The sequence below is a fragment of the Idiotropiscis lumnitzeri genome, chromosome 8, assembly GCF_059441095.1.
Source record: "Idiotropiscis lumnitzeri isolate Australia: NSW breed Sydney's pygmy pipehorse chromosome 8, RoL_Ilum_1.0, whole genome shotgun sequence".
In the NCBI taxonomy this organism is placed as follows: domain Eukaryota; kingdom Metazoa; phylum Chordata; class Actinopteri; order Syngnathiformes; family Syngnathidae; genus Idiotropiscis; species Idiotropiscis lumnitzeri.
This window is the reverse complement of record NC_142398.1, coordinates 12,991,080-13,005,057: the sequence shown is the minus strand read 5'-3', so window position 1 is coordinate 13,005,057 and position 13,978 is coordinate 12,991,080. Positions and strand designations below refer to the sequence as shown.

Below are 13,978 nucleotides of genomic sequence, written 5' to 3'. Positions count from 1 at the left end.
CATCATAAGAGCTGCGTGGGAGGCGATATTTTGGCCCTGACTAATACTCAGCTATATCGGACCATTTTGTACCTATGGTCTCTTATTAAAAAAAAAAATACAAGTCATTTTTATTGTCTGCGTCTCATTCGGGACCAAAATTAAATCAGAGCTTCCAGCAGCCGAGTGCAAACTCAAGCGTCTCCATAAATCAAGCGCTTATTTTGGCATTGCGTTAAAGGTGTACGATTACCAATGGTGGATGTAATGGATACACAGCCAGCTGGAAAAGACGGCGCTACATTGCATCATTTCACTTTAAAAGCTCGGCGTGGATGACTTTTCTTGTCCGGTCACATCAGAGCAACATCTAATCAGAAAAAAGTGCCAAATTGTGACAAATGAATGAATGCTTGTTTACAGTCAAACACTTTTTGGACACGAAGCCATGAAAGGAAGCTTTCATGTCATTAATGAGTTTGCTTTGCTCGCACGCCATACGAGCCGCCAACGGGGATGCTGATAAGGCAGTCGCTATTAAGTACACATGATTCTTCTGTTGCTTTTTTTGAGCCATCTCATGCATTCTCACCTGTGGCAGGATTTCATAAACATTATGGTGATTTATGATTCAACTTGCCAAGGAGCAGCATGTATTTATTTCATCCCTTTTTTCTCCTGACAATAAAACCATTAAGCAAGAGAAGTGTTAGTGCTATGAGAGATCACTGTATGTGAGAGCTCACCATATTAATATTTCATATTCTCCCAAGGCACTTTTTTTGTTGTAGAACCAAAAGGCATCCGAAATACAAGATGGTGCTAACTTAAAATAGCTTATTTAGGACCCTACTTAGTGTTTTTCATTTGAGTTTGTTTATATTAGGTCCCAAAAGTCACACACATCCTTTTTTTCAATTTCAATTCACGTATCATTTGAACTGATACGAGGCCGTCAGCATTAGACAGCTTGACTTTAGAGTTTTTGTAACCGAAAAAAAAAAAACATCTTGCCAGGCGGCAAATTTGCAACGCTGCGCCAATGTCAGTTTGGAGCAGGCAAGGTGCTTATAAAAACTTGAAAAGTTTCATCTCTGAAAATGCTGACGACCTCAATTCTGTCAGAACGATACCTGAAACGGAAACGAAAATGGTGATTAGTGACTTACGGGGACGCTTATTTCAGGAAAATATTTACTGTAATTAGAACATTTTGAGGTTATGACCAGCAACAGTGTTTAATCAACTAGTCGAGCATAAATTCTTTGTATTATTGACAATCGGGATGCAACTTATAATTATTTTAATCGTCGATTCATATGCCAATCACTTTGATTTATTGATGAATCGGATAAAAATAATAATCATAATTTCCATCTTATTACATGATTATAAATTAACAGTGCAGAAGATGCACAAACATAAATTCAGTTACTGGCTTGTCAGAAAACTGGCAAAAATGTTGAACATTGTTGTCCAAAGTAAAAGCAGATGTTTGAAAATGTCTTATTTTCAAAAAACAATCAGCTTTCAAAGAGGACCACAGAAATCCGTGAATATTTACTGGTGAGAGGTTGAAGTCGGACAAGTGAAACAATAACTTCCCCAAATCGTCGTCGATTAATTTGCTAATGGATTAGTTGTTGATTGATCGATTCATTGTTGGCCTTCTAAGTGACAATATTGCATATTTTGTTCCCTCGTGCTTCATTCCCACGCCACCCCATGTTGGTGGTGTGCACCCCATTTTTTTCCACCGCTGGTGTATATCAACAGTAAAAACACAACAAATGCACTCTTTTGCGGTTTGGTTTATATTAAAGATGAGTCAGCCTCTTGCATAGAAGCATGAAAGTACATATATTTTGTCTTCCCAATGGTGCGGACTTAAATTTCAAAACTGTTCCTCCGCCATCAGGTATGACATCATGAAAAAAATAAAAACAGAGGCAAAGAACACGCTGTCAACATGAATATCTGCCATGTAAGTCTGTTTGAATATTTCACATGCAAATGTGTATTTCTCCAAGCTGTTGATACTGCAGTCAAATGTGGTCCGTCGCTGTTCAGCGGAAGGAATGAGAAGGAGCTTCCAAGAAGGCGCATGGCAGCGCTTCGAGTGGCCTTGTGCATGTCACACTGTCTGACGTTTCTTTTGATGCCAACACAAAAACATCACGTCGAATCGCCCGGCACAAATTGGAATTGGCCCAAAATGTTCAGGATAAATGTGCATTTAAAGCCAAACAAAATTCCCATCATTTTGATACTTTTATGTAACAGCGTATCGTGTATATGAATCACCTATTATTGTATTTAGAGACTAAGCGGTAGGAGTGGATGTTTTTATTACTTCCTCCTACTCCTTGTAAACTCTCCTGAATGATGAAATTTATTGCCACGGTTTTTAATTTTCAACTGATTTTACATATTTTTTCCATATGTTAAAATAAAGCAATCATACAGTCAAACTGTTACCATGCCCTCATAAGACTTCAACACGGCATTTTCTCAACCACAAATGGAGAGTGATATTATTGGACTATACTCAGGACGTTCTATGACACAAGCATGACACACTGAAAACTGTAAAAACACCCAATTCAATTTAAATTTCACTGGCATCAGGTGGAATCCTTGTACGTGTAATTTTATTTTTTTTATTTTATATATATATATATATATATATATATATAAATATATACTTATTTTTTATTTTTTTATTTTTTTCATTTTACTATTAGTAGTGAATGAAGGGGAGTTTGCAGTTTATTAAAAAAAAAAAACTCTTTTTGTCATATTTATTAAAACGCTAGTATGACCTGCTAACTAGTCAAGGGTGTACGCCCGCCTCTCGCCGGTCAGCTGGGATAGGCTCTCGATCGCTTAGAACTAACGCTCTCGAAAATGAAGAGCTTTTCCGAGCAAGTGGTCAACTTCGTTTTACGCAAGTGGACGTGGGCCAGCCTCCCAGCAAATGGATTCACACACATTCCACACTAACCACTCAAAAACTAGTTGTTGATTACATTGGTTGTTTCAAGTTACAGTTCTAAGAAAAGAGGCCCACAGCCATGAATGTGATTATGCCAACTCATAGACACCTGATGTTTTCCAAGTGCCTTGAATAACTTCCATTGACAGCCTTAATGGAGGCGGGAAACCAATTTTCTGCCGTGGAAGAAAGAAATCGAGGGGAAAGATGGGTTTTCTTTTATTTATTGTTGTCTTCAGAGCCAAGCCTGCAATGAAGGCCCGCTAAACTTGAAGGCCAAACAATGAGCATTCAGTGAGCCCCAGCCGTGGCCATGAGGCTCTGCTCTAGCCCTGATTAGCTGCAAATCCTCACCAGTTTCTCTTTTTACTGCACCATGCTGCTGCCTCATTTTCGTTTTTTGTTTTTTACAACACAGACCTAAACCACCCTCTGAGTTTGTGTGAGTGTGTGGAGCAAAATGTCCACCTTTTCATGACAGTGAAGAGGTGGGAAGTATAAAAGACTTCACGCTTGCTTCAGGTTCGTTTGGTAAGCTTTGGCAGCCTCTTTGGCAAAAGCTCTCGCTGCCAAAGCAAACTCCCACTTTCGTTTTTTTTTCGAACTCCACACACACACGCACACAAGAGTTGAGGATGACTATCTTCTGCATGGAACGCACGTCTGCCAATCGCCTCGTGGAGTTACACACAACTGCACAATTGAGCCTCTGACAGCATTTGGCCGCGCTGTGCCAACGTGCACGCTTGACCCCAAACGGGCGGAAAACAACTGGAAACCCAAGTGGCTCAGCGGATGCTTGGCAAAACGTCCGCCACTATAAAAGCGGCTGGAATACTTTCACACAATGCAAATACGGATACATATGAAGCAAATAGCAGTGCTGCTGATTGAACTTAACTGGTGCAGAAAGGCAAAATGCCATTCCATGTAGGTCGGTGTGTACACAGGGCCTGTTTGGAAGATCCCCAACGGTCCTACACTTGATGTCGACAGTCATGTGATGTGTTTATGTGGAGCCTTTCACTCTGTCAGTGGCCTGTTATGAGGCTGTTTACACTGGCAACATTGTGTCAACGCCACTTTTCAAAAGGCCACATGCAACTCCGCTGGCTGCCTTCCATTCAAATAGTTCTATAGATACAGCAATTTTCTATGCAGTGAACCCCCTGGTCCAGACCCACCTGTAACAGTTTTACCCCACCCACACATATTCAGATGAAAAAACATTTATTTCAACACACCCAAAAAAATGCAGGCATAAACTGTATCGAAAATACTTTTTGTATAAAATACTTCTTATAATTATAAGAATATAATATAATATAATAATGTATGATACTAAAGTACTTTTTTTTCCCAGTGGTTCATTTACCCCCAAAAAATTTCAAAAGGCTTCAAGCTGAGTTTAAGTTTACTGTGAAACCTAAGCATCAAACCAAGATAATTATGCCTTGTGCATCTAAAACAACCACGTTGCTCAGCCTTTCAGTCCGCTCGCATACTTCTAATGCTAATTAGCATCTATGGTGTGGCGATAAAATCCTTTAGGCCGATTGAACACAAATTGTTCAGGAACACATGTAGACAGGCAATACAACTGTTCTCACATAGTTATTCTCTGTGAAGATTTTTTTCCAGGTTTTGGTTGGAAAGCTGGAACGCATTAACTACATTTGCATATATTTCACTGGGAAAAGATGATTTGCAATACTAGTATTTTTAGTTTGGACCAAAGTCATGCAAGAAATTGAACTTTCAAGGCACCACAGTGTTCCGAGGAACAGAGACCAGCTGCAAGTAAACAAAAATCTATGAGTATTTGCGACCCCCTAAAAATGTTTTCAAATGTCTTTAGGGATCAGACAGTTGTGACAAAGCACTCCTGTTGTGTTAATGAAGCTCCTCAACTCACTTGGACACAGTTCATTGGCACCAAGAGGTCAGCAAAGCCCTGCATTAATCTCAGTGAAGCTCCTCAACTCACTTGGACATAATCCCATGGGACCGAGATAACAGAAGCTGGTGACAAAAGACATACTTTTGTCAAAATGACGACACTACTCACTTTAGGAACGGTCCTGAGAACCAAGATGCCATTACATGACACAAGAACAGCAAATAGGTGAGTAATCAGCAAATCAAAAAAAAAATGTTAAACACAAACATGAATTTGCAAATGCCAATGAGTGAATAAGTGAGGGTTTACTGTATTTGTCTTTCAGATATTAGGATCCAGGTTGACTCAAGTTCCAGTTTGCTTGTCACGATTGAAATTCCAATCACAATGGCAGGTTAGAATATACAACACACTTGTGATCTCCAAGGCATGTTGAACAGGCTGATGGGGTGAGAACGGGTCGCAGGGTTCATGCTGGCTTTTAACGTAAGGCGCCATCCACTTTTTTCCTCACCTTTTCTCTTTTGTCTGCATTATTTGCGCTGCATTCAAGTGGCACCCCCAGTGTTGCGTGGCTGTCAGCATACAGCCGATAACAAATGTGGAGCTTGGTTAAACACAGGCTAGTGGGTGTGTCCTTTTCACCTTTTCTGTCAGTCCAGCATTCAGAATTTATTTCGCAGATGTATGCTTTTAAATGAGTATTATAACTGACGCAAAACTCATTGTGCTTACACAAACTGAAAAAACTGCATGCAAAAAAAAAGAAAAGAAAACATCCCGGATACAAGCACCCGGAATAAGTTTCCTCCGCAGGTTCTCCCTTCTAGATAAATTGAGAACCTCGGTCATCCGGGAAGGTTTCAGAGTCGAGCAGCTGCTCCTTTGCATTGAGAGGAGCCAGATGAGGTGGCTCGGGCATTTTGTCAGGATGCCAACTGGACGCCTCCCTGGTGAGGTGTTCTGGCCATATTCCACAGGGAGGAGGACGACTCAGAACAGTTTGGAGAGACTATGTCTCCCAGCTGGCTTGGGAACGCCCAGGATGAGCTCCACGATGTGGCTGGGGAGAGCAAATTCTGGACTTCCCTGCTTAAGGTGCTGCCCCCACGACCCAACCTCGCATAAGCGGATGGATGGATTTTTAAAAATTTTTTTTTAATAAATACAAGATTGTTGGGATTTTTCAAATGACTACCCACACAAACATAGATGTAACTCTTGAAATTTAAATGTCATTCTTTTGAATTAATCTTGCGTCTTGATGAAAATGAGTTAAATCTACTGCCCTAAGACAGTTGGGATAGGCTGCAGCACGCCATCGTGAGCATAAACAATTTAGATAATGGCTCGATGGATGGAATTTCATAAAATCGCTGTTCTCTTGTATTATCCACCTAAAATTTGGATTTAATGCTCACTTTTTGCATGGCAACTTTTTTCTTGGAACATTAAAGCTTTATCCCAATAATGTTAGGAGTTATCTCGTAAAACGACAATTCTTTTGAAATAATTTTTATTTTGTAATACTACTTCCTAATTTTCTTAAAAAGTCAACTTCATTTCCTTAATATCACAACTTTACTCTCATATTTTCTTTGTTTCAAAAACTCCAATTTAATTGTCATGAATTAACATCTATAAAGTTATTCTCAATCCTTTGCATGTGAAATTGTGACTATTGTCAAATATTTTTTTTCATCGTGACATTAAACATTTTCTTCATATTACAATTTTATTCTCATATTGTGACTTGCATGTCATAAAATTACAACTTTAATCTGGTCAATTTTCTAATCTCCCTCCAGTGTTAATTTTGTGATCACTCAACTTTATTTTCATGAAATTAATGTTTTGTTTTCTGTAATTAATACTGTCATTTTTTTCTTGGAGTTTTTCAACCTTATTGTCATAGTCTGGCAACTTTATCTATTACGAATATTTATTAACTATTATCATTTTGTTCATTAAAATGATTATTTTCTATCTTGGTGGCGGACTCTGACAGTTTGGTCTCAGACAAATTGCAGACACTGCAGGAGTTTGTGTAATTTAACGAGAAAATTATATTTAATTTATGATTATGTATCGTGGTTTGTGTTCAATCTTTTTTGTCTATGGCGCTTTGTTAAAACTGTTTCATAAACGTGCTACCGAATTAAAGTTGAGTTCTATCGATGCATTTTGATGACTTCTACACAGCGTTAGGGTCAATTCAATCTATCTGCGAAAATTGCAACCACGATCTAATTTAGCCACGTTTAATGGAGATCTGATCAGATATCTGATTCCATGATGTTTTATTTTGCGGACACTGCCGTGACACATGTCTGTCAATTTAAACATGCTGTGTAAAAAGCAGCCTTACTTGTTCTGATTCGTCACATGCATGCAGGAGAATCTTAGAGTTGGAAAGGTAGTCCACATTAAATACTCAGGTTGGCGTAACAAAATCCCACACAAATTCCACCAAGTGAGCCATCTGTCCGTGTCTCATTCAGCTCCTCTCACAAACTCGATCTGCAAACAAAGGGACGTTACACTGACCAACAGCGATTGTTTGTCATGCGGTGCCTTATTGGGGTATTTATCACAGAGATGAAGTCGGCTCGCCATTTTGGGGGAGGGGGAGGGGGGAGGGGTCACTATCTCAACAAGCCATTTTCAGTTCTTCCTCAGCTTACATGTTTTGAACGCTGTTGTCTCATTTGCGGCGGGAGAAGAGCAACCTGCACCGACTTGCTGTAATTTCATAACCAAATAAAAGTCGACCAGCGTATTTACACTGCAAATAAACGTCTTTTTTTTGTATTTAGTCTAGTTGTCTCTGTGACCGCAAACAGGTGAGGAAAACCGTAGCAGTGCTCGAGCAGCCAGCTCTCGACAAATTCAAACGGCTTTGTGAGATAATAAAGTGTCTTTTCACAAGCATGTACTCCTCAGCGGATTGAGGAGGAGCCATCATGTGACCATCTTTTTGAAAAACGAGTATAAAAACTCACTTATGCTCTGATGATCACAAGCGTGACGCCTCGAGGAGCGTTAGAATGCTTCCTGTGTGATGGGGCTGCACCACAATCAATAACTTCACTCACGTCCCAGTTTGGGAGACTGATGTCAATTGAGGGGGTGCTTGATGCCCATGGGGGAAACACACGGTCAGTCCTGTGATAGCCGTATGAGATTCCACATGCTCTGATGAGTAATTTCTTCCTCCCTTTTACATCACCATGTGGTTCATGGCCCTGAGTCATCATCCACACTTTCCCTCGCTCACCCCCCCCCACCCCCTACGTGCAAAAGATGTGCTCTTCAATATATTTCATTTTCTCAATGCATGTATAAAAGATCCACTATCCTAACCCAACAACAAAGGATTTGAAGCAAACCACAAAATAAGCACATACTGGTTTTTTTTGTTTTCTTTTCTTTTAGTGTAAAGAGCTCGCTTCCTTAAAATTTGCATTCAAGGACATGTTCACCAATGATTTTTTTTCCCAGTATTTTTTTTCAATATTTTTAGTATTTTCCATTTTTTCCGGGATTTCCACTCCCCCCTGTTTTTTTTTTTGTTTTTTTGGGGGGGGGGGGATTTAACAAGTGATTTTCAGTGTTTTTCCGAAGATTTTTTTAGGTTTGTGGGAAAAAATATTTTATTACCCCCCTCAAAAGAGTTTCAAAATTAATCAAAGGGCCCATCCCTTTTCTATGCTACAGTGCTGGAGGATTTTGGAGGCTTTTGGAAAATCCTAATTATGATTTTTTTTCCCCTCCTCAATATTGCGATTGCAATATCGGTCATTATTTTTTCAAGGTCCTCTTCCCTCGTATTTTCTTACAAAAATAAGCAATAAATTAATCTGTGTTGCAATAAACACAATCGTATTAATTGTTCATAAATGTTATGGTCTTGTAGACTTACGCTAAAATAAAAGAAAATTAATCTTGGATTAATATGAAAGACAGTTCATTCATTTATCTAGTTCAGTTAGAGTTGTTATCTTTCAGTCAGTTGTCAGTACGACATAATTCCGATGACAACAATTATCCAAATCAATCAAAATGAAGCAGAGTTTTATTCAAATTTTTGTTGCATTTACAATTTAAAACTAGCAATGTCAATATGAAATTCATCCATCGTTGAGCTCAACTACGCTCTTCCCAACCCGAAGCGAAGGTCAATGTAGTGAAGGAGACTCAACAGAATAGTTTCTGATGACTCATTTGCCAACATTGACAGCCCACTACACCAAACCAAACCACACCCAGGCATGGAGCCAAATGCTCCACAGCCAGTCCCTTTCCTTCAAAATCACTTAATGATAAAGCTAGCTCTCAGTTTTCTATACCGCTTATCCACAATAAGGTCGCTGGTTCACATAGTGATACTGAAAAGAATTCTTTTGAGACCACAAAGGATTTCTTGTCTCAACGACTAAGCTGGCTATTGTCCGATATACGGGAGTGACTGGTCATAAAAACGTTTCCATCCGGTGCGTGGTGGACTTGGTCTGGTGTACCAAAGTCAGTGAAAGTTGTTTCCAAAACAGCAGGACAGGAGACGCGTTTGTCCAGTTTTTAACTTCACGTCAAGTTCGCCCACCTTTCACACAGAAGAGCATCACGAGAATACTTTTCTCTTTTCTATATTTCCATTGTAAAGCGTTCCAAAATACTTGTCCAATCTCGCAACAATCTTTCATTCACGTACCAGTTGCAGTAGTGCGGTACACTTGTCGGTTCTCTTTGGTTGACAGACAATTGTGACTCCCGCATGTATAAAGAGAGAGAAAATCAAGCATGCCATTTAGAACAGATCATATACCAAGTAGCACCTTTTGAAACAGCGCAAAGTAATGCCTTCCATGAATACTTGGAAAATCGTCAAGGTTAAGCATGTCGGCATGGCCCTTGACAATCGTTCCAGTTTCTCACATGCCAGCACAAGGAGAACATAAAAACGCCACACAGGAGGGCCTCAATCCCCGAACGTTAGAACTGTGAGGCAGATATGATAACCTCAATTCCACTATACTGCCATGAACAGTCCCACCCATCCATTTTCTACACCACTTGTTGTCATTAGGGTTGCCCAAAAGACCTCGTCCAGCAGTTACAAACCTGGTGCCCCTGCAGGCGCCAGGTAGCCCCCACCGACTACATGAGTACCCTGTGGGCCTGTTCTAAAAATAGCTCATTCGGATTTTGTAGTGATGTTATATAATGGCAATGATCTCGGCTGCAATTATTAACACACAGAAAGTCATCTCTGACTAAGATTCGCTGTTGACCAGTGTTGTTCGTAGTCAAGGAGGCCATTAACAAATATTTAGAGACCATATTTGTTTGCGGTAAAAGTGAAAATGTTGGAGTCAAAATTTGGTGTAATACATGCACCCAACATTCACGGTATGTTTATTAACCATATTTTCAGATTTGCAACTTAGTTTATTTCAGTCTTAGAAAATAGACATCCTTGGTTATTCCTACAAAATGTGCAGGAAGCTTGCAGGCTGAGCATCATGTCAATATAATTGAAATTTTAAACACTCAATTATCATTCAAAAAAGTCAATCTTGAATGCAGCTAGTGACCAGTAGATCACCAGTGTGAGGTACTCGCAGACATCTGATCATCTCAAAAGAACCCAGTTTTGAATTGATCGCTATTCAGTTGATGGGGTTTTAAAAATGGCTGATGACGATATCTGCCAAAATGCCGAATACTCTGTCCGACCCTGGTCAACAGCCAATTGTAATCACGTTTTTTTTTCTCGAGCACGTCAGGCATTTGAAATATTTTCTTAAATTTTTTTTTCTAATTTTTACTGATAAAAGCTTGCGCAATACGGATTTTGCGATGCGTTGTAATTTATAGGCATGACTGCTCACAAACAAATTTCACCTGTTGCTGAACCTAGGCCTTAATTCAAAAATATTACTCAACATATTTCTATAACCTTCTTATTATGTAAACCTGATATGCTGGAGAAAAAAATGAGGGCAGATTCATTCATCTTGAAAAGTTAACTTGCTGGAAAAAAAAAAATTGTAAACATTTGTCCACGGGTGTAATCAGTGTATGCCTATCGCAAGGCTCATATAGGCAGACAACCCTTCGCACACACATTGACACGTTTGAACAACTGAGGGTCTCAAACTGTCTCATTTAAATGAAAAGCTAGCACAAAACGACCCAAGTTGTAAGCTTTGATTCTCCATCAGAGTCAACGTAGTCGATGGCGTGAAACAAAACATTTAAAAAATCAAACAGTGTCCGCCGTGCATTACGTCTTTCCATTTGGGTTGCCATTTTCTGTCTGTATACAGCTGCTGTCTTGTCTCTGCCAGCGCGCTCATCTGCTGCCTGTCAAGATGTCTCCTTGTTTATGACTCCTAACACTCCCCTCGGCCTCCCTCCATTGCAAACGGCTCGTACCGCTCGCTCCGTTTCACACTACCTGCACATCACTCTCTTTGGAGTTATACGCCGAGCCGTGCTGGATGTGCTCCGGTAGGCCTTCCAATAAGTGACGATGAGAATATTGCGATTGTTAAGAAGGCAAGACGCTTTTAATGGTCCATGTGCAACCTACCCCCCGGTGGAGCTGTTAACATTTCCAGCTCGCTAATCAGCGTCAGCAAACAATGTTGGGAAAGTCAGTTTGTAACAGGTTGTTGACGTCTCTCAGTAGTTTTTGTGGAGCATTGCAAGAGCAATAAGGATTTTTAGGGGCATTATGACTGGGTTAATAAAACACAGCTGCCCCTAAAAGTCCCTCACTTTTCTTGCTGCCTTTTCTCTCCCTCCCTCCCTAGCGTAACATCTTCTCTGCCTCTTTCCAGATTTTTCACATCAAACCAGCGCACTTCCCGGATCTTGCGGTGCCATTAGAGGCGTAGTGCAACATGGTGACCTTCGGAATTGGCACACATCAAGCATGCTTTGGGATATTTACTAAATGTGTACATATCTGGCGGGGGGGGGGTTATTAGCATCTCCAGTGACTTTTTTTTTTTTAAAGGTTGACCGAGTTCATTCCAGAGAAAAGTTCAACAAAGCTTTTACGTATCTCCGCGCTTGTCGAAACGGCAAGCCACGATCGGCTTGTTGTTACAATTCAATGGATGAACGGCAAGCAGAACCCGAGGCAGAAAATAAGCACAGGCTGGGGGGGGGGGGTCTATTTTAAGTAAGTCCACTAGCCCGCATACAAATAGTGTGAGAATATGAGACAAGGAAGGAAAATGAAGATATTACCAGCCAGTGACGAAGTGACTCTGATTGTTGAGGGCCCAGGGCGAGCGGTAGCAGCTGACACTGTTTCATATCATCTCTTTATGATATTAATCAACCACCCTGTGGTCCTGTTCCTTCTTCAGAACAGGCTCTCATTCCTTTAGCATGCGAGCTGCTCCCGCGCTGCTGCGGCTTATAAGGACAACGTTTAGCACCACAAGTGCTCTCATCCGTCGTCAACCGTTTTTATTGGGGACTCATTCTTGCTAAGATTATTTGAAATGTTAATCTTTAAAGTTTTAAATAGGTCCTTGAGTCTGGCTGGTGACGGTCCAAATCAACTCATCATAAAAGAGGTGGACGTAAAAATAAAAGAAGCTCCACTTCAGAGGGCACTGATATCAATTTTAACGGCGTACAATTATTGCAATAAATCAGAAAATAAATTTATTTGACATTATTGAGATTATAATTATGAATGGATTAATTAAAAAAATAATCAAACGTTTTCATTGTTGTTATGACTTTTCTTCATTGGCTGTCACATGGTTCTCGAATGAGGCATGTGGTATCCATTTTGGAAACCAAAAAGGGTTCCCTCCTGCCTTATAAAGTCTGATGACAGAGCTCTTATTATATTCTTTTCTTTTTGAAAACGATGTGAAACCATTCTAGGATGATTTACTGAAATGTATTTAAGCAGCCAGAAAGATTGTAGTCCATTACAATTTTTTTTAACTTTCGGGTGACGGTTTCACCGTTTAATTATCATTATACTAATATTGTTGACAAACTAGCGTAAGAGAAATTTATATTTATTCCATTTGAACGGTTTGATTATAATCATTACTTCACATGGTTCTCCTTCCTTTTGATGAGGTTTGTAAAAAAAAAAAAAAAAAAAAAAGTATGTGACTCCCATTTAGGGAACAAAATGTTGACCCTTCTTTGCTCTATAAAGTGCGACTAAATAGAAAACAGCAAGGTCTATTCTTTTTATATAATTTTTTGGGGTACTTTAAACTTTTAGAGCGTCATCCATAACAAAATGTTTCTTTTAAATGACAATCATAATTTGAGTGCTATTGATTATCCCTGCAAAATGGATTCAAGAGATTAAGATTTCAAATATTGAATTTGAATTATTCCATGTTTTATATTAATTGACGAAGAAGAATCACACTGTCCCCGGTCTTTACAGTGAGGCACATTTTGAGAACAGTTGACAAACCCGCATCACATTTACTTATTCCATTATATTTCAACAAGGACATTCTCATGATTTATTGATTATTATTATTATTAACACTTTTATTGATTGGCTTGTGGAAATCACATGTTGCGTGACATCCATTATGACTGATTGAATAAATCAGAATTATGTTTCCTTGCCCTTCTAGAGGGCTACAAAGACACAGTGATTTCATTAAAACAGTAAATGAATCTTTTGTGACGTTGATGAGCCCTTTTAATAATTGCTGATTTAGCTTTATTTATATTGATAAAAATATGAGAATACAAGGCTACAGCGAATGCCTTACCTATGTGTCACTTGCAGCACGGAGATGCCACCGCGACCCTTCTCCCTCCTCTATTAATTGCATAAAGCATCTAGTGTCAGGATGCTAAATTCATTAGGGAAGTATGTACGGCACGCCAGGGTCAGGACGGATATAGAAGCAGGCGTTCATAACAACTTCTTCTCCACCTGTTCAATGTAACGTAGCTTTGCTAGATTTTGCCTTGTTTGGCACACTTTTCACGGCTTTTGGGGCGAGGAAAACGAGCATCCACGCTTGGTCAATGATGCGTTTATGACGTGAAGGCAATATTGGTGAAGGCAAAGAAAAATGGCCACTTTTCTC

At 39.6% G+C, this 13,978-nt stretch overlaps 1 protein-coding gene across 1 annotated transcript in view; it reads left to right on the top strand.

Annotated features, from left to right (window-relative positions):
* The window catches only part of LOC148332236 (uncharacterized), a 47,521-nt gene extending 42,482 nt beyond the window's left edge, over positions 1 to 5,039 (top strand). Inside the window, exon 5 of the mRNA XM_088303505.1 lies at positions 4,833 to 5,039. Coding sequence (XP_088159631.1) covers positions 4,833 to 4,849 — 17 coding nt within the window. The 3' untranslated portion in view covers positions 4,850 to 5,039. The remainder of the gene's footprint in view (positions 1 to 4,832) is intronic.
* The last annotated feature ends 8,939 nt before the right edge of the window (positions 5,040 to 13,978 follow it).